This window comes from Oncorhynchus clarkii, chromosome 32 (assembly GCF_045791955.1).
Source record: "Oncorhynchus clarkii lewisi isolate Uvic-CL-2024 chromosome 32, UVic_Ocla_1.0, whole genome shotgun sequence".
NCBI lineage: Eukaryota > Metazoa > Chordata > Actinopteri > Salmoniformes > Salmonidae > Oncorhynchus > Oncorhynchus clarkii.
The window spans coordinates 14,124,646-14,151,830 of record NC_092178.1 but is presented as its reverse complement, the minus strand read 5'-3'; the positions used below and the strand labels follow the sequence as shown (position 1 = coordinate 14,151,830).

General features: G+C 45.1%; 2 protein-coding genes across 5 annotated transcripts in view; one reads left to right on the top strand and one right to left on the bottom strand.

Moving 5' to 3' along the window:
* LOC139391684 (protein PALS2-like) overlaps positions 1 to 17,126 on the top strand; it is a 48,226-nt gene extending 31,100 nt beyond the window's left edge. For 2 of the 4 annotated variants that reach the window (XM_071139127.1, XM_071139123.1), the window contains exons 2-12: positions 3,953 to 4,071; positions 4,993 to 5,145; positions 6,440 to 6,592; positions 6,889 to 7,116; positions 9,100 to 9,231; positions 9,918 to 10,014; positions 12,994 to 13,062; positions 13,290 to 13,451; positions 14,056 to 14,258; positions 14,552 to 14,680; positions 14,917 to 17,126. In XM_071139127.1, the coding sequence (XP_070995228.1) occupies positions 3,955 to 4,071; positions 4,993 to 5,145; positions 6,440 to 6,592; positions 6,889 to 7,116; positions 9,100 to 9,231; positions 9,918 to 10,014; positions 12,994 to 13,062; positions 13,290 to 13,451; positions 14,056 to 14,258; positions 14,552 to 14,680; positions 14,917 to 15,093 (1,620 nt within the window). In that variant the 5' untranslated portion in view covers positions 3,953 to 3,954 and the 3' untranslated portion in view covers positions 15,094 to 17,126. Of the gene's footprint in view, positions 1 to 1,687; positions 2,073 to 3,952; positions 4,072 to 4,992; positions 5,146 to 6,439; positions 6,593 to 6,888; positions 7,117 to 9,099; positions 9,232 to 9,917; positions 10,015 to 12,993; positions 13,063 to 13,289; positions 13,452 to 14,055; positions 14,259 to 14,551; positions 14,681 to 14,916 lie in introns of those variants that run through there. The other 2 variants (XM_071139126.1, XM_071139124.1) reach the window with 2 other exon arrangements.
* A 733-nt stretch (positions 17,127 to 17,859) lies between these two features.
* Positions 17,860 to 26,599, bottom strand: LOC139391685 (gasdermin-E-like). Its single transcript, XM_071139128.1, has 11 exons — positions 26,337 to 26,599; positions 23,586 to 23,834; positions 23,217 to 23,409; positions 22,493 to 22,673; positions 21,855 to 21,963; positions 21,540 to 21,698; positions 20,954 to 21,087; positions 20,606 to 20,789; positions 20,433 to 20,503; positions 19,904 to 20,158; positions 17,860 to 18,677 (listed from the first exon to the last, which is right to left on the bottom strand). Exons 2-10 carry the CDS (start codon positions 23,794 to 23,796, stop codon positions 19,925 to 19,927), a joined length of 1,476 nt encoding a protein of 491 aa, XP_070995229.1. The 5' UTR covers positions 23,797 to 23,834; positions 26,337 to 26,599; the 3' UTR covers positions 17,860 to 18,677; positions 19,904 to 19,924.
* Between the last annotated feature and the right edge of the window lie 586 nt (positions 26,600 to 27,185).

The window sequence follows — 27,185 nt, the reverse complement described above, 5'->3', positions numbered from 1 at the left end:
AAGGCTAATTGATCATTAGAAAAACCCTTTTGCAATTATGTTAGCACAGCTGAAAACTGTTGTTATGATTAAAGAAGCAATAAAACTGTCCTTCTTCAGACTAGTTTAGTATCTGGAGCATCAGCATTTGTGGGTTCGTTTACAGGCTCAAAATGTCCAGAAACAAATAACTTTCTTATGAAACTCATCAGTCTATTCTTGTTCTGAGAAATGAAGGCTATTCCATGCGAGAAATTGCCAAGAAACTGAAGATCTCGTACAATGCTGTGTACTACTCCCTTCACAGAACAGCGCAAACTGTCTCTAACCAGAATAGAAAGAGTGGGAGGCCCCGGTGCACAACTGAGCAAGAGGACAAGTACATTAGAGCATTTATTTTGAGAAACAGACCTCTCACAAGTCCTCAACTAGCAGCTTCATTAAATAGTACCCGCAAAACACCAGTCTCAACGTCAACAGTGAAGAGGCGACTGGGATGCTTCCCTTCTAGGCAGAGTTGCAAAGATAAAGCCATATCTCAGACTGGCCAATAAAAATGTAATATATGATGGGCAAAAGAACACAGACACTGGACAGAGGAAGATTGAAAAAAGTGTTATGGACAGACGAATCTAAGTTTGAGGTGTTCAGATCACAAAGAAAAACATTCTTGAGACGCAGAAAGAATGAAAAGATACTGGAGGAGTGCTTGACGCCATCTGTCAAGCATGGTGGAGGCAATGTGATGGTCTGGGGGTGCTTTGGTGGTGGTAAAGTGGGAGATTTGTACAGGGTAAAATGGATCTTGAAGAATGAAGTTTATCACTCCGTTTTGCAATGCCATGCCCTGTGGACAGCGCTTAATTGGAGCCAATTTCTTCCTACAACAGGACAATGACCCAAAGCACAGCTCCAAACTATGCAAGAACTATTTAGGGAAGAAGCAGTCAGCTGGTATTCTGTCTATAATGGAGTGGCCTGCACAGTCACTGGATGTAAACCCTATTGAGCTGTTCTGGGAGCAGCTTGACCGTATGTACCATAGGAAATGCCCATGTAGGAAATGCCCATCAAGCCAATCCAACTTGTGTGAGGTGCTTCAGGAAGCATGGGGTGAAATCTCTTCAGATTACCTCAACAAACTGACAACTAAAATGCCAAAGGTCTGCAAGGCTGTAATTGCTGCAAATGGAGGATTCTTTGACAAAAGCAAAGTTTGAAGGATACAATTATTATTTCAATTAAAAATCATTATTTATAACCTTGTCAATGTCTTGCAACTCATTTCATGTATGTTTTCATGGAAAACAAGGACATTTCTAAGTGACCCCAAACTTTTGAACGATATTGTACAGTTAGGACTCAGCTAAGGGCTGTGTCCAGGTACTCCGCGTCTACTACAGGACCGTAGCGTGGGAAACCAGAGAGAGACCAGCAGAAGGAGAGAGTGGAGGAGAAACTGTGAAGAGAACTAGATTCTTGCAGAGGACTTCATTGTCTTCATAGCTTTACATATTTAATCTCAGGCACACGCGCACACACGCACACACGCAAATACATACACACAAACACGCACACACATACACACACACCTCCACAGTGCTGTAAGTGTATTACAGGGGCTTACCGGGGCTTTGGGACCCTAGGTTTAACGTCTTAGCTCTCTGATACCTGGATAGTCCACACCTCTCTCCTTGTCAGGACAAGAGAGGACACACAGGGTCAGAGAAGTCTTCATCTCAGGACCAGACTGAAATGGAATTCATTGAGATAATTGGAAAGAGGATATAATCGTATCAAACCACTATTTTCTGTCTAGTGGACTTCTGGATGGAAGTTGTTTTCCACTGAGGAACATTTTCAGGACTGATGGACAAGCTTCAGCTTGAAAACCAAACGACCCCAAAAAAACTACAGAAGAACTGATTTGTAGGCTTGTCTAGTTTTTGACGTTGTTTTTTGTCTGACTGGAGTACAGTTTGGATTTTATTTTTTTTATTTTTTTATTGCTGTGACCTATCAACTGCAGTGAAAAGGACTGGTCTATTGGACTACATTGAGAGGGAGTGAATGAACTACAGGCATGGCCGCAGGTTGCACAGACTTCTACTGTATTCTATTGGCATGGGAATTCTAAGTAGAATTTGAATGTGGTTGTGTGTTTTGGCTGGACTGTGATAAAGCAGTATGAGAGGGTACAGACAGGGCAGGTGTCACTAAGGCAGTATGAGAGGGTACAGACAGGGCAGGTGTCACTAAGGCAGTATGAGAGGGTACAGACAGGGCAGGTGTCACTAAGGCAGTATGAGAGGGTACAGACAGGGCAGGTGTCACTAAAGCAGTATGAGAGGCTACAGACAGGGCAGGTGTCACTAAGGCAGTATGAGAGGGTACAGACAGGGCAGGTGTCACTAAGGCAGTATGAGAGGGTACAGACAGGGCAGGTGTCACTAAGGCAGTATGAGAGGGTACAGACAGGGCAGGTGTCACTAAGGCAGTATGAGAGGGTACAGACAGGGCAGGTGTCACTAAGGCAGTATGAGAGGGTATAGACAGGGCAGGTGTCACTAAGGCTGTATGAGAGGGTATGGACAGGGCAGGTGTCACTAAGGCTGTATGAGAGGGTACAGACAGGGCAGGCTTCACTAAGGCAGTATGAGAGGGTACAGACAGGGCAGGTGTCACTACGGCAGTATGAGAGGCTACAGACAGGGCAGGTGTCACTAAGGCAGTATGAGAGGGTACAGACAGGGCAGGTGTCACTAAGGCAGTATGAGAGGCTACAGACAGGGCAGGTGTCACTAAGGCAGTATGAGAGGGTACAGACAGGGCAGGTGTCACTAAGGCAGTATGAGAGGGTACAGACAGGGCAGGTGTCACTAAGGCAGTATGAGAGGGTACAGACAGGGCAGGTGTCACTAAGGCAGTATGAGAGGCTACAGACAGGGCAGGTGTCACTAAGGCAGTATGAGAGGGTACAGACAGGGCAGGTGTCACTAAGGCAGTATGAGAGGGTACAGACAGGGCAGGTGTCACTAAGGCAGTATGAGAGGGTACAGACAGGGCAGGTGTCACTAAGGCAGTATGAGAGGGTATAGACAGGGCAGGTGTCACTAAGGCTGTATGAGAGGGTATGGACAGGGCAGGTGTCACTAAGGCTGTATGAGAGGGTACAGACAGGGCAGGTGTCACTAAGGCAGTATGAGAGGGTACAGACAGGGCAGGTGTCACTACGGCAGTATGAGAGGCTACAGACAGGGCAGGTGTCACTAAGGCAGTATGAGAGGGTACAGACAGGGCAGGTGTCACTAAGGCAGTATGAGAGGCTACAGACAGGGCTGGTGTCACTAAGGCAGTATGAGAGGGTACAGACATGGCAGGTGTCACTAAGGCAGTATGAGAGGGTACAGACAGGGCAGGTGTCACTAAGGCAGTATGAGAGGGTACAGACAGGGCAGGTGTCACTAAGGCAGTATGAGAGGCTACAGACAGGGCAGGTGTCACTAAGGCAGTATGAGAGGGTACAGACAGGGCAGGTGTCACTAAGGCAGTATGAGAGGGTACAGACAGGGCAGGTGTCACTAAGGCAGTATGAGAGGCTACAGACAGGGCAGGTGTCACTAAGGCAGTATGAGAGGGTACAGACAGGGCAGGTGTCACTGAGGCAGCATGAGAGGGTACAGACAGGGCAGGTGTCACTAAGGCAGTATGAGAGGGTATAGACAGGGCAGGTGTCACTAAGGCCTATGTGACTTACTCACTCACTCCCTCCCCCTCTCTCCTCTCTTCCCCCTCTCTCCCACCTTCCCCCTCTCTCCCCATCCCTCTCTCCTCCCTTCCCCCTCTCTCCCATCCCTCGCCCCCCCCCTCTCTCCCCCTTCCCCCTCTCTCCCATCCCTCGCCCCCCCCTCTCTCCCCCTTCCCCCTCTCTCCCATCCCTCCCCCTCTCTCCCCCCTCTCATCTCCCCCACAGCGATGCAGCAGGTGTTGAACAACCTGGGGGAGCTGCCTACCTCCACGGGGGCCAAAGACATCGACCTCATCTTCCTCAGAGGCATCATGGAGAGTCCCATTGTACGGTCACTCATCAAGGTAGCAGACACACATAGGGGAGAACACACTGAGACTGACTCACACACTGACAGGCCACAGGCTGACAGGTCACAGGCTGACCCTCAGCTCCCCGCTAAGGTACTAATGTATCACCATGCTAATACGCAACACAACCCTGATGGTTGCCCTGATGATCACAATGACACAAGTCACACGCACTACACACACACACACACACACACACACACACACACACACACACACACACACACACACACACACACACACACACACACACACACACACACACACACACACTCTAAGCTAGGGGGGTCAAACTCATGCCATGGAAGGACAAGTGTCTGCAGATTTGATTCATAAATCAAGTAGAAGGGAGGAGCGAAGACCCCCAGACTCACCCCTCTGTGGGTTAAGATTGACACGGGCTGTAACCCATGATCTGACATATTCACACGGGTGGGTTAGTCACTGCTACATCTGACATATTCACATGGGTGGGTTAGTCACTGCTACATCTGACATATTCACATGGGTGGGTTAGTCACTGCTAGACAGGATGATGTCATGAAGAGGAGTGCCTGCAGCTCACCCAATCCCAGGCAGCCAAGGGCCTGTTGGTGACCGTCACAGCCTGGGCAGGGGGATGAGGGTCATAGGGCTGCCTGTGTGAGGTGCCCCTGGAGTTCTCTGTTCGTCACAGACTGACCCCCCTGGTGACAGATACTCTGACCACTGGAGTGAACTCCTGCCCCCAAATAGTCGGCTGTCCAAGTGGGGGGGGGAGAACTTCCTCACCAGAATACCACCACAGAACCCTCCCTCAACAACACAACTTACTGACCAACCACATCAATGGTTAGAACACTATCTATCAACCAGTGAACCACTTCCTCTCATGTCCATATGACCCCTATAACCTTTAGCCTCTGATCCCCGCAGGCCCACGAGCGATTGGAGGACGTGAGGCTGGAGGCGGTGCAGGACAACAACGTGGAGCTGGTCACAGACATCCTGGGCGACATCACCGCCCTCAGCGTCCGCGACGACAGAGCAGCGGAACTCTCCCGAATCCTCCAGGAGCCCCACTTCCAGGTAAGGAACACAGTCACTAAAGTTAAAGGTTGTGGTTGATGCTAATTCTTGTGAATCTGAAAGCGTTGGCTACATTCTTAGAAGAAAGGGTTCCAAAAAGGTTATTTGACTGTCCCCATAGGAGAGCTCTTTGGGGGAAAGGGTTTTTACCTTTACCTGGAACCAAAAGGGTTCTCATATGGGGACAATTTAGGATTTAGGATTGGGCAAAAGATGAGCAGAAAATGTTATGGTGTTATTCAATGTTGATGGTTCTATATCGGTACAGCAACACTTCTATACTGTACATGTACATGCATCTCAACTCTTGTTATGAAAGGGGAAATGGTTTAGGATCAAACCCCTCCCTTGGAATACTGACCTCTATCCATCGACCTGTCAGAGGACTTAGAGGGATTTTCAGAGTGTGAACCAATAGGATTTATATATTTGAGAATGGAATATCTCTGCACCAATCAGAAGCATGCATGCTGTCAGCTCAGAGATAAGACCTTGATATGAGAGAGAAAGAGAGAAGAGAGAGAGAAGAGAGAGAGAGAGAGAGAGACAGACAGAGACAGACAGAGACAGACTCCCCTTTAAACTAGGCTGTGTTTCTCCCCTTTAAACTAGGCTGTGTTTCTCTCACCTTTAAACTAGGCTGTGTTTCTCCCCTTTAAACTAGGCTGTGTTTCTCCACTTTAAACTAGGCTGTGTTTCTCACCTTTAAACTAGGCTGTTTCTCTCCACTTTAAACTAGGCTGTGTTTCTCCACTTTAAACTAGGCTGTGTTTCTCCACTTTAAACTAGTCTGTGTTTCTCTCCACTTTAAACTAGGCTGTGTTTCTCCACTTTAAACTAGGCTGTGTTTTCCCCCTTTAAACTAGGCTGTGTTTTCCCCCTTTAAACTAGGCTGTGTTTCTCCACTTTAAACTAGGCTGTGTTTCTCTCCCCTTTAAACTACGCTGTGTTTCTCCCCTTTGTCAGCCCTTACACACACACCTCCTGCCAGCTTCTCCAAGGAGGGAAGAGAACTGGGAAGGAGTGAGGGAGGGTTTGGGGTTTAAGATAAATGGTTCCATCCCTGTAATTGTATGTGGGACATTTATTTTGGTGGAGCCTAATATATATATTTTTTACATCAGAAAGGGACTGGTGTTCATGATTTAAAACACAAATTCCAATTTGCAGCTCAAGACAACGAACACAATTCATAACCTCAATGTTTTTCTTCCCTCCCATCTTCCATTCTCCTTCTACCCGTCTTCCTCATCCTCTCTCTCTCTCTCTCTCTCTCTCTCTCTCTCTCTCTCAGTCCCTCCTGGAGGCCCACGACATGGTAGCCTCTAAGTGCTATGAGGCTGTGCCCCCAGCAGAGCTGTCCAATGAGGCGCTGGTGAACAGTGCTCTGATGCAGGCCGACGCTGTACGCATGATCGGCATCCGGAAGAAGGCTGGAGAACCACTGGTGAGAGGGAGACAGAGGGAGTCAGAAGGAGTCAGAGGGAGTCAGAGGGAGACAGAGGGAGACCGAGGGAGACCGAGGGAGACAGAGGGAGACAGAGGGAGTCAGAGGGAGTCAGAGGGAGACAGAGGGAGTCAGAGGGAGACAGAGGGAGTCAGAGGGAGACAGAGGGAGTCAGAGGGGGAGTGTGTATGTGCACATATTAGGTTGTTTGTGCGTGTGCGTGGGAGCATGTTTGTGTGTGTTTCTGCATCTCTGTAATATGATTTCATTGACCTTCCGTTCCTTCCCTCTCTCAGGGAGTGACGTTCAGAGTGGAGAAGGACGAGCTGGTCATCGCTAGGATCCTCCACGGAGGAATGATTGACAGGCAGGGTCTGCTACACGTGGGTGACATCATAAAGGAAGTGAATGGGCGGGACGTAGGGAACAACCCCACTGAGCTGCAGGAGATGCTGAAGGACTGCAGCGGAGGAATCACTCTGAAGATACTGCCTAGTTATAGAGATGCACCTGCCCCACCACAGGTACACAAACATGGATGCAAACATCTCTCTCTCTCTCTCTCTCTCTCTCTCTCTCTCTCTCTGCAGATGTTGTGTAGGGTTCAAGTCCAGGCTCTGGCTGGGCCACTAAAGGACATTCAGAGACTTGTCCCGAAGCTACTCCTGCGTTGTCTTGGCTGTGTGCTTAGGGTCGTTGTTCTGTTGGAAGGTGCAGGAGGAGCAGGTTTTCATCAAGGATCCCTCTGTACTTTGCTCAGTTCATCTTTCCCTCGATCCTGATTAGTCTCCCAGTCTCTGCCACTGAAAGACATCCCCACAGCATGATGCTGCTGCCACCACCATGCTTCACCGTAGGGATGGTGCCAGGTTTCCTCCAGACGTGACGCTTGGCATTCAGGCCAAAGATTTCAATCTTGGTTTCATCAGACCAGAGAATCTTGTTTCTCGTGGTCGGAGAGTCCTTAAGGTGCCTTTTGTAAACTCCAAGTGGACTGTCATGTGCCTTTTACAGAGGAGTGGCTTCCGTCTGGCCACTTTATTATAAAGCCCTGATTGGTGGAGTGCTGCAGAGATGGTTGTCCTTCTGGAAGGTTCTCCCATCTCCGCAGAGGAACTCTGGAGCTCTGTCAGAGTGACCATTGGGTTCTTGGTCACCTCGGCCCTTCTCTCCTGATTGGTCAGTTTGGCAGGGCAGCCAGCTCTAGGAAGAGTATTTTTGGTTCCAAACTTCTTCCATTTAAGAATGATGGAAGCCACTGTGTTCTTGGGGACCTTCAACGCTGCAGAAATGTTTTGGTACACTTCCCCAGATCTGTGCCTCGACACAATCCTGTCTCAGAGCTCTACGGACAATTCCTTCAATTCTTGGCTTAGTTTTTGCTCTGACATGCACTGCCAACTGTGGGACCAAATATAGACAGGTGTGTGCCTTTCCAAATCATGTCCAATCAATTGAATTTACAACAGTTGGACTCCAATCAAGTTGTAGAAACATCTCAAGGCTGATCAATGGCTCAAGGCTGATCCCCCTTAAGTCACCATAGCAACAACAAAGCCACTACTTCTTCTTAGTCAGAATTCATCTCAAATAAATCAAGTCATCTAATAAATTGTACAGTTTTTCCCGAGGAGGTCTTAGTCAAGCAGTTCTACAGCTAACTAGTTTGGTGCAGTAGTTAAAACATTTGCATGAAAACTAGTAGACACTATTGGGTCAGCTGCTGCTGACTGCGCTCATTACTGATTTCTGATAACAGGTATACAACTTCATGATAAGCACCGTCAAACTATTGTAAATCTATTGTAAATAATGCACAAGTTACACACTGTTTATCAGTGCCCCAAATCACTCGCTAGCTAAAGTTCCATCTATGTGTTTGTCAATGAAGCTAGCTAACGGGCACATTGAGCCAGCAGGCTACGTTAGCTAAATCAGCTTCTCAAGTCATTGTGTGCTTCTGTGCTGTTTTGTTTTGCCACTTTATCTATTACAATCCCAAGTTAGTGGGCAAGTGGGCATGATGGTAATCCAAACCCAACCCTCATGTAGCTCCCACTGGGTACACACTGGTTGAATCAACGTTGTTTCCACCTTGTGGAATAGGCGTTGAATTGATGTCTGTACCCAGTGGGCTAAGTCTTGACTACCTCAATTACACAAATCTCACACAACTCAGTTTTGGAATATACTGACTTTGGAATGTACTGACCCAAATTTTCTTACACTTTTTAGTACGTTTTGGCACTAGAATAAATGTTTCTGACTACTATCTATGCCACATTGGCCATTTTCAACCTGAGAAGTATTTTGTTTTGCATTCAGTTGCCCTTTAATTCTGTTTTAAACCAAAACTTCAGTCTAATCTCTAACATTTCAAAATACAAATCATTACACCAACATTATCTACCTAGTTGTTGTAAATAGAGAGACTCAGATTGACTTCATATAGTTTTAGGTTGTTTGTAGAAGCACCATTGATTACCATTATACCTCCCTTTTCTCAGGTGTACGTGCAACCACACTTTGACTACGATCCAGCCAATGACCATCTGATCCCGTGTCGAGAGGCGGGGATTGGCTTCAAGAGGGGGGACCTCCTTCAGATTGTCAACAGAGAGGACCCCAACTGGTGGCAGGTGATGATGATGACGTGTTTCAAGAGGACATTCTCCTCCACTAGATTTTATACATCCACACCACACATTTACAGACCACATCCTCAAAAACAACAACTAACTGTTTTTATGTACTGTTTTTTAATGTTGTCTACTGGTTGTTCACTGTACTCTGCTGGTTTGTACTGGTCTCTACTGGTTTTAAATATGTTACTACTGTCTACAGGTTTTGTATTGGTTTCTATAAATAGTAAATACGATGTTTTATTGTCACATACACTGGATAGGTGCAGTGATATGTGTTGTTTTACAGGGTCAGCCATAGAAGTATGATAGGTGTTGTTTTACAGGGTCAGACATAGTAGTAGTATGATAGGTGTTGTTTTACAGGGTCAGTCATAGTAGTATGATAGGTGTTGTTTTACAGGGTCAGCCATAGAAGTACCGGGCCCCTGAAGCAAATAAGTGTTAAGTGCCTTGCTCAAGGGCACATGGACAGATTTTTCACCTTATCGACTCGGGTTTTTTGAACCAGCGGCTCCCTGGTTTTACTGGTTGTATACTAATTTCTACTGGTCGTATACTGGTTTCTACTGGTCGTATACTGATTTCTACAGGTCGTATACTGATTTCTACAGGTCGTATACTGATTTCTACTGGTTGAGTGAGGCTGGTTCTGTCATCTGATGTGCTCTGTCCTGTATTAGGCATGTCATGTGGTTGGTGGGGCCACTGGACTGATCCCCAGTCAGTTTCTGGAGGAGAAGAGGAAAGCCTTCGTCCCACGAGACTTTGACGGCTCAGGTAGGCTTTACTTTGCCTCTTTGCTCCATTTCAGCAAGATGCGCTAAACTGTCAACGACTCCAGCCACCCAAGTCATAGACTGGACTCTACCCGCACACTCACTGGACTCTACCCGCACACTCACTGGACTCTACCCGCACACTCACTGGACTCTACCCGCACACTCACTGGACTCTACCCGCACACTCGCTGGACTCTACCCGCACACTCACTGGACTCTACCCGCACACTCACTGGACTCTACCCGCACACTCGCTGGACTCTACCCGCACACTCGCTGGACTCTACCCGCACACTCACTGGACTCTACCCGCACACTCACTGGACTCTACCCGCACACTCACTGGACTCTACCCGCACACTCACTGGACTCTACCCGCACACTCGCTGGACTCTACCCGCACACTCACTGGACTCTACCCGCACACTCGCTGGACTCTACCCGCACACTCACTGGACTCTACCCGCACACTCGCTGGACTCTACCCGCACACTCGCTGGACTCTACCCGCACACTCACTGGACTCTACCCGCACACTCACTGGACTCTACCCGCACACTCGCTGGACTCTACCCGCACACTCGCTGGACTCTACCCGCACACTCGCTGGACTCTACCCGCACACTCGCTGGACTCTACCCGCACACTCACTGGACTCTACCCGCACACTCACTGGACTCTACCCGCACACTCGCTGGACTCTACCCGCACACTCACTGGACTCTACCCGCACACTCACTGGACTCTACCCGCACACTCACTGGACTCTACCCGCACACTCACTGGACTCTACCCGCACACTCGCTGGACTCTACCCGCACACTCGCTGGACTCTACCCGCACACTCACTGGACTCTACCCGCACACTCGCTGGACTCTACCCGCACACTCACTGGACTCTACCCGCACACTCACTGGACTCTACCCGCACACTCACTGGACTCTACCCGCACACTCACTGGACTCTACCCGCACACTCGCTGGACTCTACCCGCACACTCACTGGACTCTACCTGCACACTCACTGGACTCGACCCACACACTCACTGGACTCGACCCACACACTCACACATACTTACTCTGATACTCCAACATATTTACACACACACACACACACACACACACACACACACACACACACACACACACACACACACACACCCCATCATGACCCTTTCAAAAATGTTAGAACTAAGAACAGATCTGTTTCACTCCAGATGTGACTGCCCTTGACCAGCACAAAAACACCCTGTGGTGTACTGCACTAGCATCGAATAGTCCCCGCGATATGCAACTTTTCAGGGAAGTCAGGACCCAATACACACAGTCAGTTGGGAAAGCAAAGGCTAGCTTTTTCAAACTGAAATTTGCATCCTACACACACACACACACATACATGCATATTGACACCACACACACACACACACACACACACACACACACACACACACACACACACACACACGCATATTGACACCACACACACACACACACACATGCATATTGACACCACACACCCGTAGACACACTTTCACACTCTTCACATACGCTGCAGCTACTCTGTTTATTATCTATTGTGATTGACTGGTCACTTTACCTTCACCCCTACCTACATGTTTATTTAGAAATGTGTTTCAAATTGTTCTTACTTTTTAATTCTGCATTGTTGGGAAAGGGCTCGTAAATAAACATTTTACGGTAAAGTCTACACCTGTTGTATTCGGCGCATGTGATGAATATAATTTGATTTGAACTGAGCTGACTGGCTCATGCTCTGAGCAACTCTGATAGGACCTTTTCCATGACACATCCATGACAGTGGAGAGCACATACTTGAAATAGTTTAATTTGTCTTTAAACTGTGAGGCCAGCCAATGAAGTCATAATGATTTAATAGATTGTTACCTTAGAATGGGTTGAGCCCGCCCCCTTGTGGCCTTCAGATGCAAAGACAGAAAAGGAAGACTTGCTTGCACTTGTCTTGTGTGTATTGATGTGTATTGACGTGTGTTCATGTGTGTTGACGTGTGTTGACATGCATTGGTGCGTGTTGATGTGTATTGATGTGTTTTCATATGTATTGATGTATATTAATGTGTGTTGATGTGTAATGATGTGCATTGATGTGTGTTGATGTGTACTGATGTGTATTGATGTGTACTGATGTGCATTAATGTGTACTGATGTGTATTGATGTGTACTGATGTGTATTAATGTGTACTGATGTGTATTGATGTGTACTGATGTGTATTGATGTGTACTGATGTGTATTAATGTGTACTGATGTGTATTGATGTGTACTGATGTGTATTAATGTGTACTGATGTGTATTAATGTGTACTGATGTGTATTAATGTGTACTGATGTGTATTAATGTGTACTGATGTGTATTAATGTGTACTGATGTGTATTAATGTGTACTGATGTGTATTAATGTGTAATGATGTGCATTGATGTGTACTGATGTGTGTTGATGTGTACTGATGTGTACTAATGTGTACTGATGTGTATTGATGTGTACTGATGTGTATTGATGTGTACTGATGTGTATTAATGTGTAATGATGTGCATTGATGTGTACTGATGTGTGTTGATGTGTACTGATGTGTACTAATGTGTACTGATGTGTATTGATGTGTACTGATGTGTATTAATGTGTACTGATGTGTACTAATGTGTACTGATGTGTATTAATGTGTACTGATGTGTATTAATGTGTACTGATGTGTATTAATGTGTACTGATGTGTATTAATGTGTAATGATGTGTACTAATGTGTACTGATGTGTACTAATGTGTACTGATGTGTACTAATGTGTACTGATGTGTATTGATGTGTACTGATGTGTACTAATGTGTACTGATGTGTATTAATGTGTAATGATGTGCATTGATGTGTATTGATGTGTGTTGATGTGTACTGATGTGTACTAATGTGTACTGATGTGTATTGATATGTACTGACATGTGTCAACAGGGATCCTGTGTGGTACAATAACTGGAAAGAAAAAGAAGAAAATGATGTACCTAACAGCCAGGAACGCAGGTAAGAATTCATACCCTTCTCTCATTGGCTAAATCTGTCATGGCTCATTCTTGTCACTGGTTGTTTGTGCTGGGGCTCACTCTTTTACTTCCTGACTTGTGTAGTTCCCCATTTACTGATCGACTGTTTATGTCCACATTCCCTTCCCTTATTGACTGACAACTCTACATTCTCCTGTCTGATTGGCTAACTCTCCTGTGTTCCTCTCTGTGATTGGCTGAGGGTAGAGTTTGACAGGCACGAGCTGCAGATCTATGAGGAGGTGGCCAAGATGCCCCCGTTCCAGAGGAAGACCTTGGTTCTGATTGGAGCGCAGGGGGTGGGCCGCCGTAGCCTCAAGAACCGACTGGTGGTCCTCAACCCAACACACTACGGAACCACCATCCCCTGTGAGTCTGCAACCCATACTGGTGTAATTATTGTTGTAATTACTGGTGTAATTCCTGGTGTAAATACTGGTGTAATTACTGGTGTAAATACTGGTGTAATTACTGGTGTAAATACTGGTGTAATTATTGTTGTAATTGCTGGTGTAATTGCTGGTGTAATTACTGGTGTAATTACTGGTGTAAATACTGGTGTAATTGCTGGTGTAATTGCTGGTGTAATTATTGTTGTAATTACTGTTGTAATTACTAGTGTAATTGCTGGTGTAATTACTGTTCTAATTACTGTTCTAATTATATTTCTATGCTAGAACCCCCTCCCCCTCCAGAACCTAATGGACCACTGTACTCTCTGTCAGATCAGACAGAAACCCAAGAGAATGTTTAATTTGAATGTTTTAAGTCAGACTGACTCGTGAGCTTCCCCCAATGCTCCACTCTTCACTCATTCATGTGCATTCTCTCTCATCTGTCTCTTATTATCTCTCCTCCCTCTTTCTTCTCTCTAACTCTCTCTCTCTTTTCTTATCTCTCCTCCCTCTCGCTTCTCTCTAATTGTCTCTCTGTTCTTGTCGCCCCTCTCCTCCACCCACCGCTCCTCCCTCAGTCACCTCCCGGCGTCCCCGTGACGATGAGCTGGACGGTAACTCATACCAGTTCGTAACACGGACGGAGATGGAGGCGGACGTGAAGGCGGGCCGTTACCTGGAGCACGGCGAGTACGACGGGAACCTCTACGGAACCAAGATGGACTCCATCCACGAGGTGGTGGACACGAGACGAACCTGCATCCTGGACGTCAACCCACAGGTCACAATCAAATGCATTTAAAAAGTGCAACATAGTTTTACTGTAAAACAACACCTTTCAATTCCAGATAGAATCCTAGTATGAGATACTGTACATATGTGCCTGTCTGCCTGCCTGTGGATATCTGCCTGTCTGTCTGTCTGCCTGCCTGTGGATGTCAGCCTGCCTTCCTGTCTGTGTGTGTCTGTGGATATCTGTCTGTCTGTCGGTCTGTCTGTGGATGTCTGTCTCTCTGTTGGATGTCTTTGTCATCTCTAGCTGGTTCACTGACCCTCTCTCTGTCTGGACAGTAGGCTCTGAAGATACTAAAGACAGCAGAGTTCATGCCGTATGTGGTGTTCATCGCAGCACCAGAGTTTGAGACGCTCAAGGCCATGCACAAAGCTACGGTGGACGCCGGAATCACCACCAAACAACTCACGGTCAGGACCTTTTCCTGGGCATAGACACAGCCACTTATTCCTAGAGTATTTTCACATGTTGCTTTCTGGTATCCTTCCATTGTAATGTGATTTCAGGGCGTAACACAGGTTTTTATGGAACATTATCTTGCTAGAACATACAACACTCACATAGTGTACTTGTTACCCATACTGCATCACAGTAAGGTTCACACACACAGAGACAAAGACACACACTCACCCTCTGTCTCTGTCAGGATGTGGATCTGAGGAAGACTGTTGATGAGAGTGCTCGTATCCAGAGGGCATACAACCACTACTTCGACCTCATCATCACCAACGACAACCTGGATCACGCCTTCCAGACGCTACAGGCTGCCGTCGACAAACTCTGCTCCGAACCACAGTGGGTCCCCGTTAACTGGGTCTACTGAACCCCAACCGGACACTGTCTGACTGGGTCTACTGAACCCCAACCGGACACTGTCTGACTGGGTCAACTGAACCCCAACCGGACACTTTCTGACTGGGTCAACTGAACCCCAACCGGACACTGTCTGACTGGGTCTACTGAACCCCAACCGGACACTGTCTGACTGGGTCTACTGAACCCCAACCGGACACTGTCTGACTGGGTCAACTGAACCCCGACCGGACACTGTCTGACTGGGTCTACTGAACCCCGACCGGACACTGTCTGACTGGGTCTACTGAACCCCGACCGGACACTGTCTGACTGGGTCAACTGAACCCCGACCGGACACTGTCTGACTGGGTCAACTGAACCCCGACCGGACACTGTCTGACTGGGTCAACTTGCCCGTGCGTGTTCAACCACCGAGGTAGGGGAAAGGACATGAGAAAGGGGGTTGGTAATCTGTGGTACTCTGACGGGGGGAAACCAACCAAACCAAGCGCCTCCTCCTCTCTCCTTACTTCCTGCACACAATGCAACTGTTTTCTTCAGGAAACTCGAAAGGAAAGACTTCTTATATATTTTGGTATTTTGTAACTTTTTACGAACAATCTTTCTATTCATACCAACCTGGAATTCAAAAACATGAAAAAATAAACATCAAGGCCAAACATTTGAGCCATATTTTTTAATTGATTTGTTATTACGTTCGTTTTTTTTTAGTTGTATCCCTGAGAACGAATGATGTTTTCTCTTCTTGTCTGGGGACTGCTCTAGAAAGAGTATTTATTATTGTTATATCAACACAGGTCAAGAATGAAGATGAGACGCTATGCAATATTTCAGAACTCTGAGCAGTGTTGCCAAGGAAACCTTTTTACGGCGCATGTCATTGCTATGACAACTAGTGTGTCTCAGACCAAATCCTGTGGACACCCCTTGTGTGATTGTCGTAGACCCCTCCCCCCTCCAAATACCCTACAGTGTACTGTTAGGCTACCCCCTGACGTTTGTATTTACCTCTTTAGAATTGTCTAGAACTTGTCTGAATATCTATCCCTCACACATCCTACAAAGAGAATGAAAGGAAAAGAGCTTTACACTTTACATTGTACTATTGAATATCAGCATTTAAACACAGTGTTTCTTCGTTTTTCTTTTACTACCGTAGGATCCACTGTCTTTTGTGGCTATGATGATCATTTTTAGCTTAGTGACTCTTTTTGTCTCCCATGATCCTTTGCTTTGTGTTTTCTATATTGAACAGACTACATCCTGTTTTTACCATTCACCATCTACCCTGATCTGTATGTAAGGTGCTTGACGTTTTTTTAATTAGTTGATGTGGCACGAAATAATACTATCCCACAGTCCTCCTCCGGTGTCTCCCACAGTCCTCCTCCAGTGTCTCCCACAGTCCTCCTCCAGTGTCTCCCACAGTCCTCCTCCAGTGTCTCCCACAGTCCTCCTCCAGTGTCTCCCACAGTCCTCCTCCAGTGTCTCCCACAGTCCTCCTCCGGTGTCTCCCACAGTCCTCCTCCGGTGTCTCCCACAGTCCTCCTCCGGTGTCTCCCACAGTCCTCCTCCGGTGTCTCCCATAGTCCTCCCCCGGTGTCTCCCACAGTCCTCCCCCGGTGTCTCCCACAGTCCTCCCCGGGTGTCTCCCACAGTCCTCCCCGGGTGTCTCAAACAGTCCTCCCCCAGTGTCTCAAACAGTCCTCCCCCAGTGTCTCAAACAGTCCTCCCCCAGTGTCTCCCACAGTCCTCCTCCAGTGTCTCCCACAGTCCTCCTCCAGTATCTCCCACAGTCCTACTCCAGTGTCTCCCACAGTCCTCCTCCAGTATCTCCCACAGTCCTAGTCCAGTGTCTCCCACAGTCCTCCTCCGGTGTCAAAGCACCAAAGCCCTCCTGTGCTGTAACCCAAATACTATATTCTGACTGTTTTCTGTGGTCATTCTGAACAAAGTCCAAACTGGTGTCCTACAACAACCTTGTGTTTTGAAACACATCTCTAAAGCAATACATTGTTACATTAAATTGACAGAAATTCATCTGGAAAGTATTTGTCCTTTGTTGTTTTGGGTAATGGCTATGTTTAGTTCATATTTAACACCATTCAGAGACAATGGATGGTTCATAAATATACAGTACATTTGATTAAAAACACAGAATGCATAGTTTAGTGGCAGCATTGCAACTATGTAGAACTGTGAAATGATGAAATGCAACATATTGATATATTATTAAAAAGCTGTATAATCTTACACAAATAGCAATATGCTTTGACTTCATGTCTTAGAGGCAATAGACAGGTGACTGCCAAGATAATAGAAACAGGGATACAAAGCATATTTAAAAGCAGGTGCTTCCACACAGGTGTGGTTCCTGAGTTAATTAAGCAATTAACATCCCATCATGCTTAGGGTCATGTATAAACATGCTGGATATTTTGGCTACCATGGCTATGCCCCCATGGGATGACAATGCCCCCATCCACAGGGCACAAGATGTGCCTGAAAGGTTTGTTGAGCATGAAAACGATGTAAGCCATACGCCATGGCCGTCTCAGACACCAGATCTCAACCTAATTAAACTCATGGAAGATTCTGGAGTGGCGCCTGAGACAGCGTTTTCCACCACCATCAACAAAACACCAAATTATGGAATTTCTGGTGGAAGAATGGTGTCACATCCCTCCAATAGAGTTCCAGACACTTGTAGAATCATGCCAAGGCACATTGAAACTGTTCTGGATTGCGGTGGACCAATCCTATATTAAGACACTTTATGTTGATGTTTCCTTTATTTTGGCAGTTACCTGTAACTATATACATAGCAATTGCACAATACATGAAAAGCAAACACAAAACGTGAAAAACAAAACAAGGATTTGAAACAAACATTCTTCAGTACAAAATTATGCATTGTGTCATTTGAGTCACTTTTATTGTAAATAAGAATATAATATATTTATAAACACTTCTACATTAAATGTAGAGGTAATATACTGTGAGGTCTCTATTCAATGCGCATTGCATAAGTTCAGCTTTACATTTTAAGGCAATTCTCCTGCTTTAGTGGAGACGCCGTTCACGGTAAATGGTATGTCGACTCAATCACAAATGACTTCGCCTTTCAATTTCTTTCCAAACACATTAAACTTTCTGAAAATCTATTCTGGAGTAGATTCTCTTACAGCTTTTTATAAGTTTCTCCAGAAATACATAATTCATTGAGTGTACAGGCGTGGCCAAAGGTTGTGAGAAAGACAAATATTAATTTTCACAAAGTCTGCTGCCTCAGTTTGTATGATGGCAATTTGCAGATACTCCAGAATGTTATGAAGAGTGATCAGATGAATTGCAAAGTCCCTCTTTGCCATGCAAATCCCATAAAAACATTTCCACTGCATTTCAGCCCTGCCACAAAAGGACCAGCAGACATCATGTCAGGGATTCTCTTGTTAACACAGGTGTGAGTGTTGACGAGCACAAGGCTGGAGATCACTCTGTCATGCTGATTGAGTTCGAATAACAGACTGGAAGCTTCAAAAGGAGGGTGGTGCTTGGAATCATTGTTCTTCCTCTGTCAATCATGGTTACCTGCAAGGAAACACGTGTCGTCATCATTGATTTGCACAGAAAGGGCTTTACAGGCAAGGATATTGCTGCCAGTAAGATTGCATCTAAATCAACCATTTATTGGATCATCAAGAATTTCAAGGAGAGCGGTTCAATTGTTGTGAAGAAGGCTTCAGGGAGCCCAGAAAGTCCAGCAAGCGCCAAGACCGTCTCCTAAAGTTGATTCAGCTGCGGGATCGGGGCACCATCAGTATAGAGCTTGCTCAGGAATGGCAGCAGGCAGGTGTGAGTGCATCTGCACGCACAGTGAGGCGAAGACTTTTGAAGGATGGCCTGCTGTCAAGAAGGGCAGCAAAGAAGCCACTTCTCTCCAGGAAAAACATCAGGGACAGACTGATATTCTGCAAAAGGTACAGGGATTGGACTGCTGAGGACTGGGGTAAAGTCCTTTTCTCTGATGAATCCCCTTTCCGATTGTTTGGGACATCCGGATAAAAGCTTGAAGACAAGGTGAGCGCTACCATCAGTCCTGTGTCATGCCAACAGTAAAGCATCCTGAGGCCATTCATGTGTGGGGTTGCTTCTCAGCAAAAGGGAGTGGACTCACTCACAATTTTGCCTAAGAACACATCCATGAATAAAGAATGGTACCAACACATCCTCCGTGAGCAACTTCTCCCAACCATCCGGGAACAGTTTGGTGATGAACAATGCCTTTTCCAGCATGATGGAGCACCTTGCCATGAGGCAAAAGTGATAACTAAGTGACTCGGTGAACAAAACATTGATATTTTGGGTCCATGGCCAGAAAACTCCCCAGACCTTAATCCCATTGAGAACTTGTGGTCAATCCTCAAGAGGCGGGTGGACAAACAAAAACCCACAAATTCTGACAAACTCCAAGCATTGATTATGCAAGAATGGGCTGCCATCAGTCAGGGTGTGGCCCAGAAGTTAATTGACAGCATGCAGGGCGGATTGCAGAGGTCTTGAAAAAGAAGTGTTGACTCTTTGCATCAACTTCATGTAATTTTCAATAAAAGCCTTTAACACTTATGAAATGCTTGTAATTATACTTCAGTATTCCATAGTAACATCTGACAAAAATATCTAAAGACACTGAAGCAGCAAACTTTGTGGAAATTAATATTTGTGTCATTCTCAAAACTTTTGGCCACGACTGTATATAGGGCAAACACACAAGCGATGCACTGGAATTTATAAAACGTAATACATTTTAAACATACCCATCCATCCATCTATGCATGCTACCCTTTCCCAGCATACAGAGATGTCAGTCCTTGCACAGCGATGCACATGACCAATGGAAACACTCCTGGCTGTCTTCCTGTCTCCGCCCACAGCCTGTCAGTCTCTCTCCGCAGCGTCACTTTGGAGGAGAAGAGGAGCTGCTCTGCCCAATGGAATGCCCCCTCATCCTGTAGGGGGAGGGGCAGCGACTCAAGGGGGAGGGACTGACTGTTAACCTTTAGCTTGGTCACCTGTGGGACAGACAACACAGGTTGGTAAGAGTTACAGGATCTACAGTGGAAGAGATAATGACTAGTGTCTGATTCATTATTTCTGTCCATGTTTTGCCCAGAGTATTCATATCAAAGCCTTATTTGTGAATAGTGAATTGTGAGTTGTATAAAGTCAATCATGAATCATAAAGTGATTTGAATCAGACTGACCAGAGGGTTGAGGGCTTCAGTATTGAATGGTGAGTCGTTTAAAGTGACTAGTGAATCATATAGTGAATAAAATCATACTGACCAGAGTGTTGAGAGCTTCCAGGAGAACAGGGCTAGATTCCCCCAGCAGAGTCAGAGCAGCTTCAGGCAACGCTACAGAAATGCAACACACAGGGGTTAGAGAATGCAACACACTCTCACACTCACACATACACTCACACATACACTCACACATACACTCACACATACACTCACCCTCCAAGGCGCTGACCAGCAGATGAGTGGCGGTCAGGTGAGGGGAGGCGGAGGCTCTGTCAGGCTCATTGGTTGGGCCTTTCTGGACCAAGTCCAATAGGGCAAAAACAGATTTGTTTTGAGTCACAGCTAATTGCTTTACCTCTGCAGGGTCAGGTTCCTCACCTCTGCACAACCCCTCCAACTAAGAGAGAGAGAGAATCATTTCCAAATCATACTGTGTCAGATATGACTGTGCCTGGTCTAAAAACTCCACCAAACAATGCCATCAGACAAGGGCTGCATTCGAAATGGCCCCCTTATACCTTTATAATGCACTACATTTGGCCCTGGCCCTGTGACACTTACCATGTGTTCCAGAACCGAGAGTGTGGTTCTGTCCACTAGAACCTCCAGGAGTCTTTGGAACAGAGCTAACCGGGTCGACTCTGGGAGAACTGCTAACTGACCTGCATAGACCTCCAAGTCCAACCCCTGCAAGTCTGTAGGGGAGAGAGAGATAAATAACCAATCAGAGCTCGACTCTTGGGCTCACTTTTCTGATGACACATCACTGACGACAGAACGAACAGACCACTAAATAATGCTAAGAGAGAAATTATCCGTCTGTTTCTGTGTGAAAAATCACAACAACGTAAATCACAATTGTTACATGAAATATTTTATCCAAAGTTACAAACTCAGCACTGCACTTCCTCTCTCAGTATCATTTATTTGATGAAAAGAAGAAGACAATTCTCAATTTCTTTTGTGGAATAGCTGTCAACAGATTTCACTTCCTGTTTTATATATTGACACAATATCACACACAAACACATGTTGGTCAAATCAACTGCTGTATATCTCAACGCCAACAATAAAGGGAACTCAATTATCAACTGACCTGGATCAGCAATGAATGAATGAGTGGCTGGATGGACAAAGAAATACATACTTTTCTGCAGTGTGCCGAGTGGTGCTCCTTCAGGAATCTCCTTCTCCGTCCACTCCAGCCCGTCCACTACACACAGGGCATCAAAGGAATCTTGGGACGGCGAGGTCCTCCCAGAGTCTGCCTCGAATCCTCCCAGAGTACCATGCTGGAGACACAGCTCTGACAATACAGAGAGAGAAAGAGAGAGAATGAAAGACAATTATTCATTCATCATGTAGAACCGCAATGTAATAGTACCTATAGCAGTAGGTCACACACATCACACACAGCCTTTCATGATACAACTACACACAGACACACACTCAACGCACTCACCATAGTGTCCGTCTTTCCTGACCTCTAGCTCTATGAGGCTGTAGGCGATGACAGTGAGAGGGGGAATCTCCAAGGAAACGTTACTGTCCATCTCTATACTGCCATTCTCCTGCAAACACACCTGACGACTTTCAGAAGAAAGGTCTTTGTTTCTGGACATTTTGAGGCTGTAATCGAACCCACAAATGCTGATGCTCCAGATACTCAACTAGTCTAAAAAGGCCAGTTGTATTGCTTCTTTAATCATAACAACAGTTTTCAGCTGTGCTAACATAATTGCAAAATGGTTTTCTAAAATGGTTTTTTAAAATGATAAACTTGGATTAGCTAACAACATGCCATTGGAACACAGGAGTGATGGTTGCTGATAATGGGCCTCTGAATGCCTATGTAGATATTCCATGAAAAATCAGCCATTTCCAGCAACAGTAGTAATTTACAACATTAACAATGTCTACACTGTATTTCTGATCAATTGTATGTTATTTTAATGGACAAAAACATTTGTTTTTCTTTCAAAAACAAGGACATTTCTAAGTGATCCCAAACTTTTGAATGGTAGTGTATACACACATTTAATAACATGTAATAAATAATATGTAAGAACACAGATCTGATAGACACGTATAATAACCCACCTGTACAGCATGTGTCCCCAGGTTGCCCAGTAGTCCCAGAACCCTCTGGCAGGTGCCCTGTTCCTGGACCTGTTCTGAGATGGAGCAGGGGGTGGTGGTTAGGACCCTCTCCTTCAACACAGCAAACACCTCCGTATGCTTCTGACACTGCTGCACTAGAACGTGCTGCATGTCCACCACCCTACACACAGAGAGAGGGAGGTTAAAGAGGTTGAAAGGGATGTACATGAAGACAACTGGAGAGACTGGGTCTGGTGTGAGGAAGGAAACACAAACAGAGATAGAGAGAGACACAAACTATTTGCACATCGTTATAACCCTGTACATAATAGCCATAGTATTACATATGAAATTACTCTATTCCTTTGAAACTTTTGTGAGTGTAATGTTAGCTGAATTTTTGATTGTTTATTTCACTTTTGTTTATTATCTATTTCAGTTGCTTTGGCAACGTAAATATGTTTCCCATGCCAATAAAGCCCTTTGAATTGAGAGAAAGAAAGAGGGAGAGAGATCGAGACAGGGGGAGAGAGAGAGACAGAGATTTTTGATAAACTTCCATAACTATTGGATGAAATACCAGTGTGCCATCACAGCAGCAAGATTTGTGACCTGTTGCCACAAGAAAATGTTAACCAGTGAAGAACAAACACCATTCTAAACACAACCCATATTTATTTCCCTTTAGTACTTAAACTATTTGCACATTGTTACAACACTCCACCTGTCATTGGAGGCTAGCAGTAGCTTCTGTACATCAACATCCTGCTTCTTCAGCTTGCTGAATGATGATTGGAGCTTGGAGGAGCCTCCCCCCTCCAAGTTGACACTGACGTTCCCAGCCTTGGCGTCCAGCTTCCCACTCAGGTTGTCTCCAAACCTCCCCTCATAGGACAGGAAGTCTGACTCAGACACGTCTGAGAGATCAAGCACAGGGACAAGAGCGTAGGAAGAGTAGAGACCAGACCAGACCAGACAAGACAGACAGACAGACAGCAGGATTAAGTGTAAGGTATGAACGGCCAGATATGTTTCAGACAGCTGTGTATGAAATGTGAGGTGTTTATGAGGAGTAACCATGGCTCTACTGTACCTGGAGTGAGCTCTTTGTCTCCTAACAACAGGTGACTGAGCGTGAAGCCAGAGGGCTGGTACTTGGGCTGTTGCCAGAACCAGAAACGGTTGCGCTTGACGACCAGTGCCATGGGAACCAATTTGTCTGAGTCGTTAAGGCGGGAGACAGAGATCAGAGTTCCATCCGGGTCGATCTGACGGACAAGGTTTGCGGTTGCCTTGGCAAACATCACCTGTTGGGGGGGGGGGGGGGGGGGGGGTACAACACCTGTAGGAAGGGGGAGACACAGTTACACACAAACACCTCAAACACTGAAGTAAGATGAAGTTGTCATAGGCAACTATGTCAACTATTTTGACTACTACCTTTTTGAAAATTGTTATTATTATGTGTTAAACAAAAATGTTCTTTGAGCAATTGTATTAGTATAAAATAATATAATTTAGCAATTTTTTGGAGCATACAATATAGCTCATTATTTTTTAAATTTTTTTTATACAGTCATTATTGGTAATCTTTATCAAATTAAATCAAATTGTATTTGTCATATGTGCCGAATACAACAATGAAATGCTTACTTACAAGCACTTAACCAACAATGCAGTTTTAAGAAAATACCAACAAAAAAAAGAGATAAGAATAACAAATAATTAATGGTTCTGGTATGTACAGTGCCTTGCGAAAGTATTCGGCCCCCTTGAACTTTGCGACCTTTTGCCACATTTCAAGCTTCAAACATAAAGATATAAAACTGTATTTTTTGTGATGAATCAACAACAAGTGGGACACAATCATGAAGTGGAACGACATTTATTGGATATTTCAAACTTTTTTAACAAATCAAAAACTGAAAAATTGGGCGTGCAAAATTATTCAGCCCCTTTACTTTCAGTGCAGCAAACTCTCTCCAGAAGTTCAGTGAGGATCTCTGAATGATCCAATGTTGACCTAAATGACTAATGATGATAAATACAATCCACCTGTGTGTAATCAAGTCTCCGTATAAATGCAGCTGCACTGTGATAGTCTCAGAGGTTCGTTAAAAGCGCAGAGAGCATCATGAAGAACAAGGAACACACCAGGCAGGTCCGAGATACTGTTGTGAAGAAGTTTAAAGCCGGATTTGGATACAAAAAGATTTCCCAAGCTTTAAACATCCCAAGGAGCACTGTGCAAGCGATAATATTGAAATGGAAGGAGTATCAGACCACTGCAAATCTACCAAGACCTGGCCGTCCCTCTAAACTTTCAGCTCATACAAGGAGAAGACTGATCAGAGATGCAGCCAAGAGGCCCATGATCACTCTGGATGAACTGCAGAGATCTACAGCTGAGGTGGGAGACTCTGTCCATAGGACAACAATCAGTCGTATATTGCACAAATCTGGCCTTAATGGAAGAGTGGCAAGAAGAAAGCCATTTCTTAAAGATATCCATAAAAAGTGTTGTTTAAAGTTTACCACAAGCCACCTGGGAGACACACCAAACATGTGGAAGAAGGTGCTCTGGTCAGATGAAACCAAAATTGAACTTTTTGGCAACAATGCAAAACGTTATGTTTGGCGTAAATGCAACACAGCTGAACACACCATGCCCACTGTCAAACATGGTGGTGGCAGCATCATGGTTTGGGCCTGCTTTTCTTCAGCGGGGACAGGGAAGATGGTTAAAATTAATGGGAAGATGGATGGAGCCAAATACAGGACCATTCTGGAAAAAAATCTGATGGAGTCTGCAAAAGACCTGAGACTGGGACGGAGATTTGTCTTCCAACAAGACAATGATCCAAAACATAAAGCAAAATCTACAATGGAATGGTTCAAAAATAAACATATCCAGGTGTTAGAATGGCCAAGTCAAAGTCCAGACCTGAATCCAATCGAGAATCTGTGGAAAGAACTGAAAACTGCTGTTCACAAATGCTCTCCATCCAACCTCACTGAGCTCGAGCTGTTTTGCAAGGAGGAATGGGAAAAAATGTCACTCTCGATGTGCAAAACTGATAGAGACATACCCCAAGCGACTTACAGCTGTAATCGCAGCAAAAGGTGGCGCTACAAAGTATTAACTTAAGGGGGCTGAATAATTTTGCACGCCCAATTTTTCAGTTTTTGATTTGTTAAAAAAGTTTGAAATATCCAATAAATGTCGTTCCACTTCATGATTGTGTCCCACTTGTTGTTGATTCTTCACAAAAAAATACAGTTTTATATCTTTATGTTTGAAGCCTGAAATGTGGCAAAAGGTCGCAAAGTTCAAGGGGGCCGAATACTTTCGCAAGGCACTGTATATATATATATATATATATTTTTTTTAATGACTGTAAATGAGGCATGCTTTGCTGATGTCCAAAAGTATCTGATCCTAAATAAAGCATGATTCTGAATAGGAATTGCAAGAAAAAGTGCTGTTATTGAAAGAAAACATCACTTTCAGCAGTAAACATCATATGTATATAAAGTGGATGTGGACAGGAGGATAGAAACAAATGATCCAATACACCATATTATGAAATAAAATGTGAGGTTTGTATGTGGGAAGAGATGTATGTAAAACAGAAACACTATAATTTACCTCTGCTAATCTATACCTTTCGCACATTGGCCCAGTACCAGTACCCCCGTATATAGCCTCGTTATGGAATTTTCTTGTCTTGTAATTAAGCATTTCATGTTAAGGTTGTACTCGGCGCATGTAACAAATACAATTAGATTTGATGAAAATATAAAGTATATTCAACGCCGAAAAAAACACTTGTTCATAACCTACCTTGTTGTAGAGTCTGGATTTATTAAACAGGGATCGAGTGCAGCGTCTCCAAACACCACCGGTCCGGTTGCCTGTCACTTTTTGAATGTCGGTTCTGGCACTGGTAAATCACCTGAGGCACAGCAGCGCAAGAAAGTTCCAAACTATTCAAATGCCCTGTTCATATAACTTGAAACTGTTGTACTCTGTTATACAGTAGTAGACAAACAGTTGACCACCCATTGATAATTACCCCGCTACTTGGATTTTCTATTTTACATTCTGATGAAATGAGTGCCGCTACACACCAACAACGATACGATAGGCTATCCAAACATTATTACGGTATCGATTGGAGCAGAGAGTTGTCAGTCAGACAGTGGGTTGGTCCTACTTCTGCACTTTTGAAAAGGACAGACTTTGGGCCTCTGCTTCCACCACGCCCCCACAGTGTATACCGTGGTAATTGACATCACATGAGCAGTGTGTGTGTGTGTGTCAAGCAAACTGAATTCCACACAGTGTTTTTGAAATCAGGAGTTGTCCATTACATAATCGGAACCCAAACAGAACTGCTACTTTGTCGTTTGACTTACAATATGAGGAAGGAGTCAAGTCTCATTATCATTCTGTATTCATCATCCCAACTGCTCTTTCAACAGCAGTCTTCAGCTGCTAATGATTAACACAAAGAAGGTAAAACAAGGTTCCTGATTGCTGTAACACACACACACACACGAGAAACAAATGCATCAGCGCATTATCCGGTACATGTAGATAAAGACGATAGACAAGGCAGAGAGTGAAGGACACTTTTTACAACATCGTGTCATAACAACGACAATAAAAGTGTCATAAAAATCAGGGTGT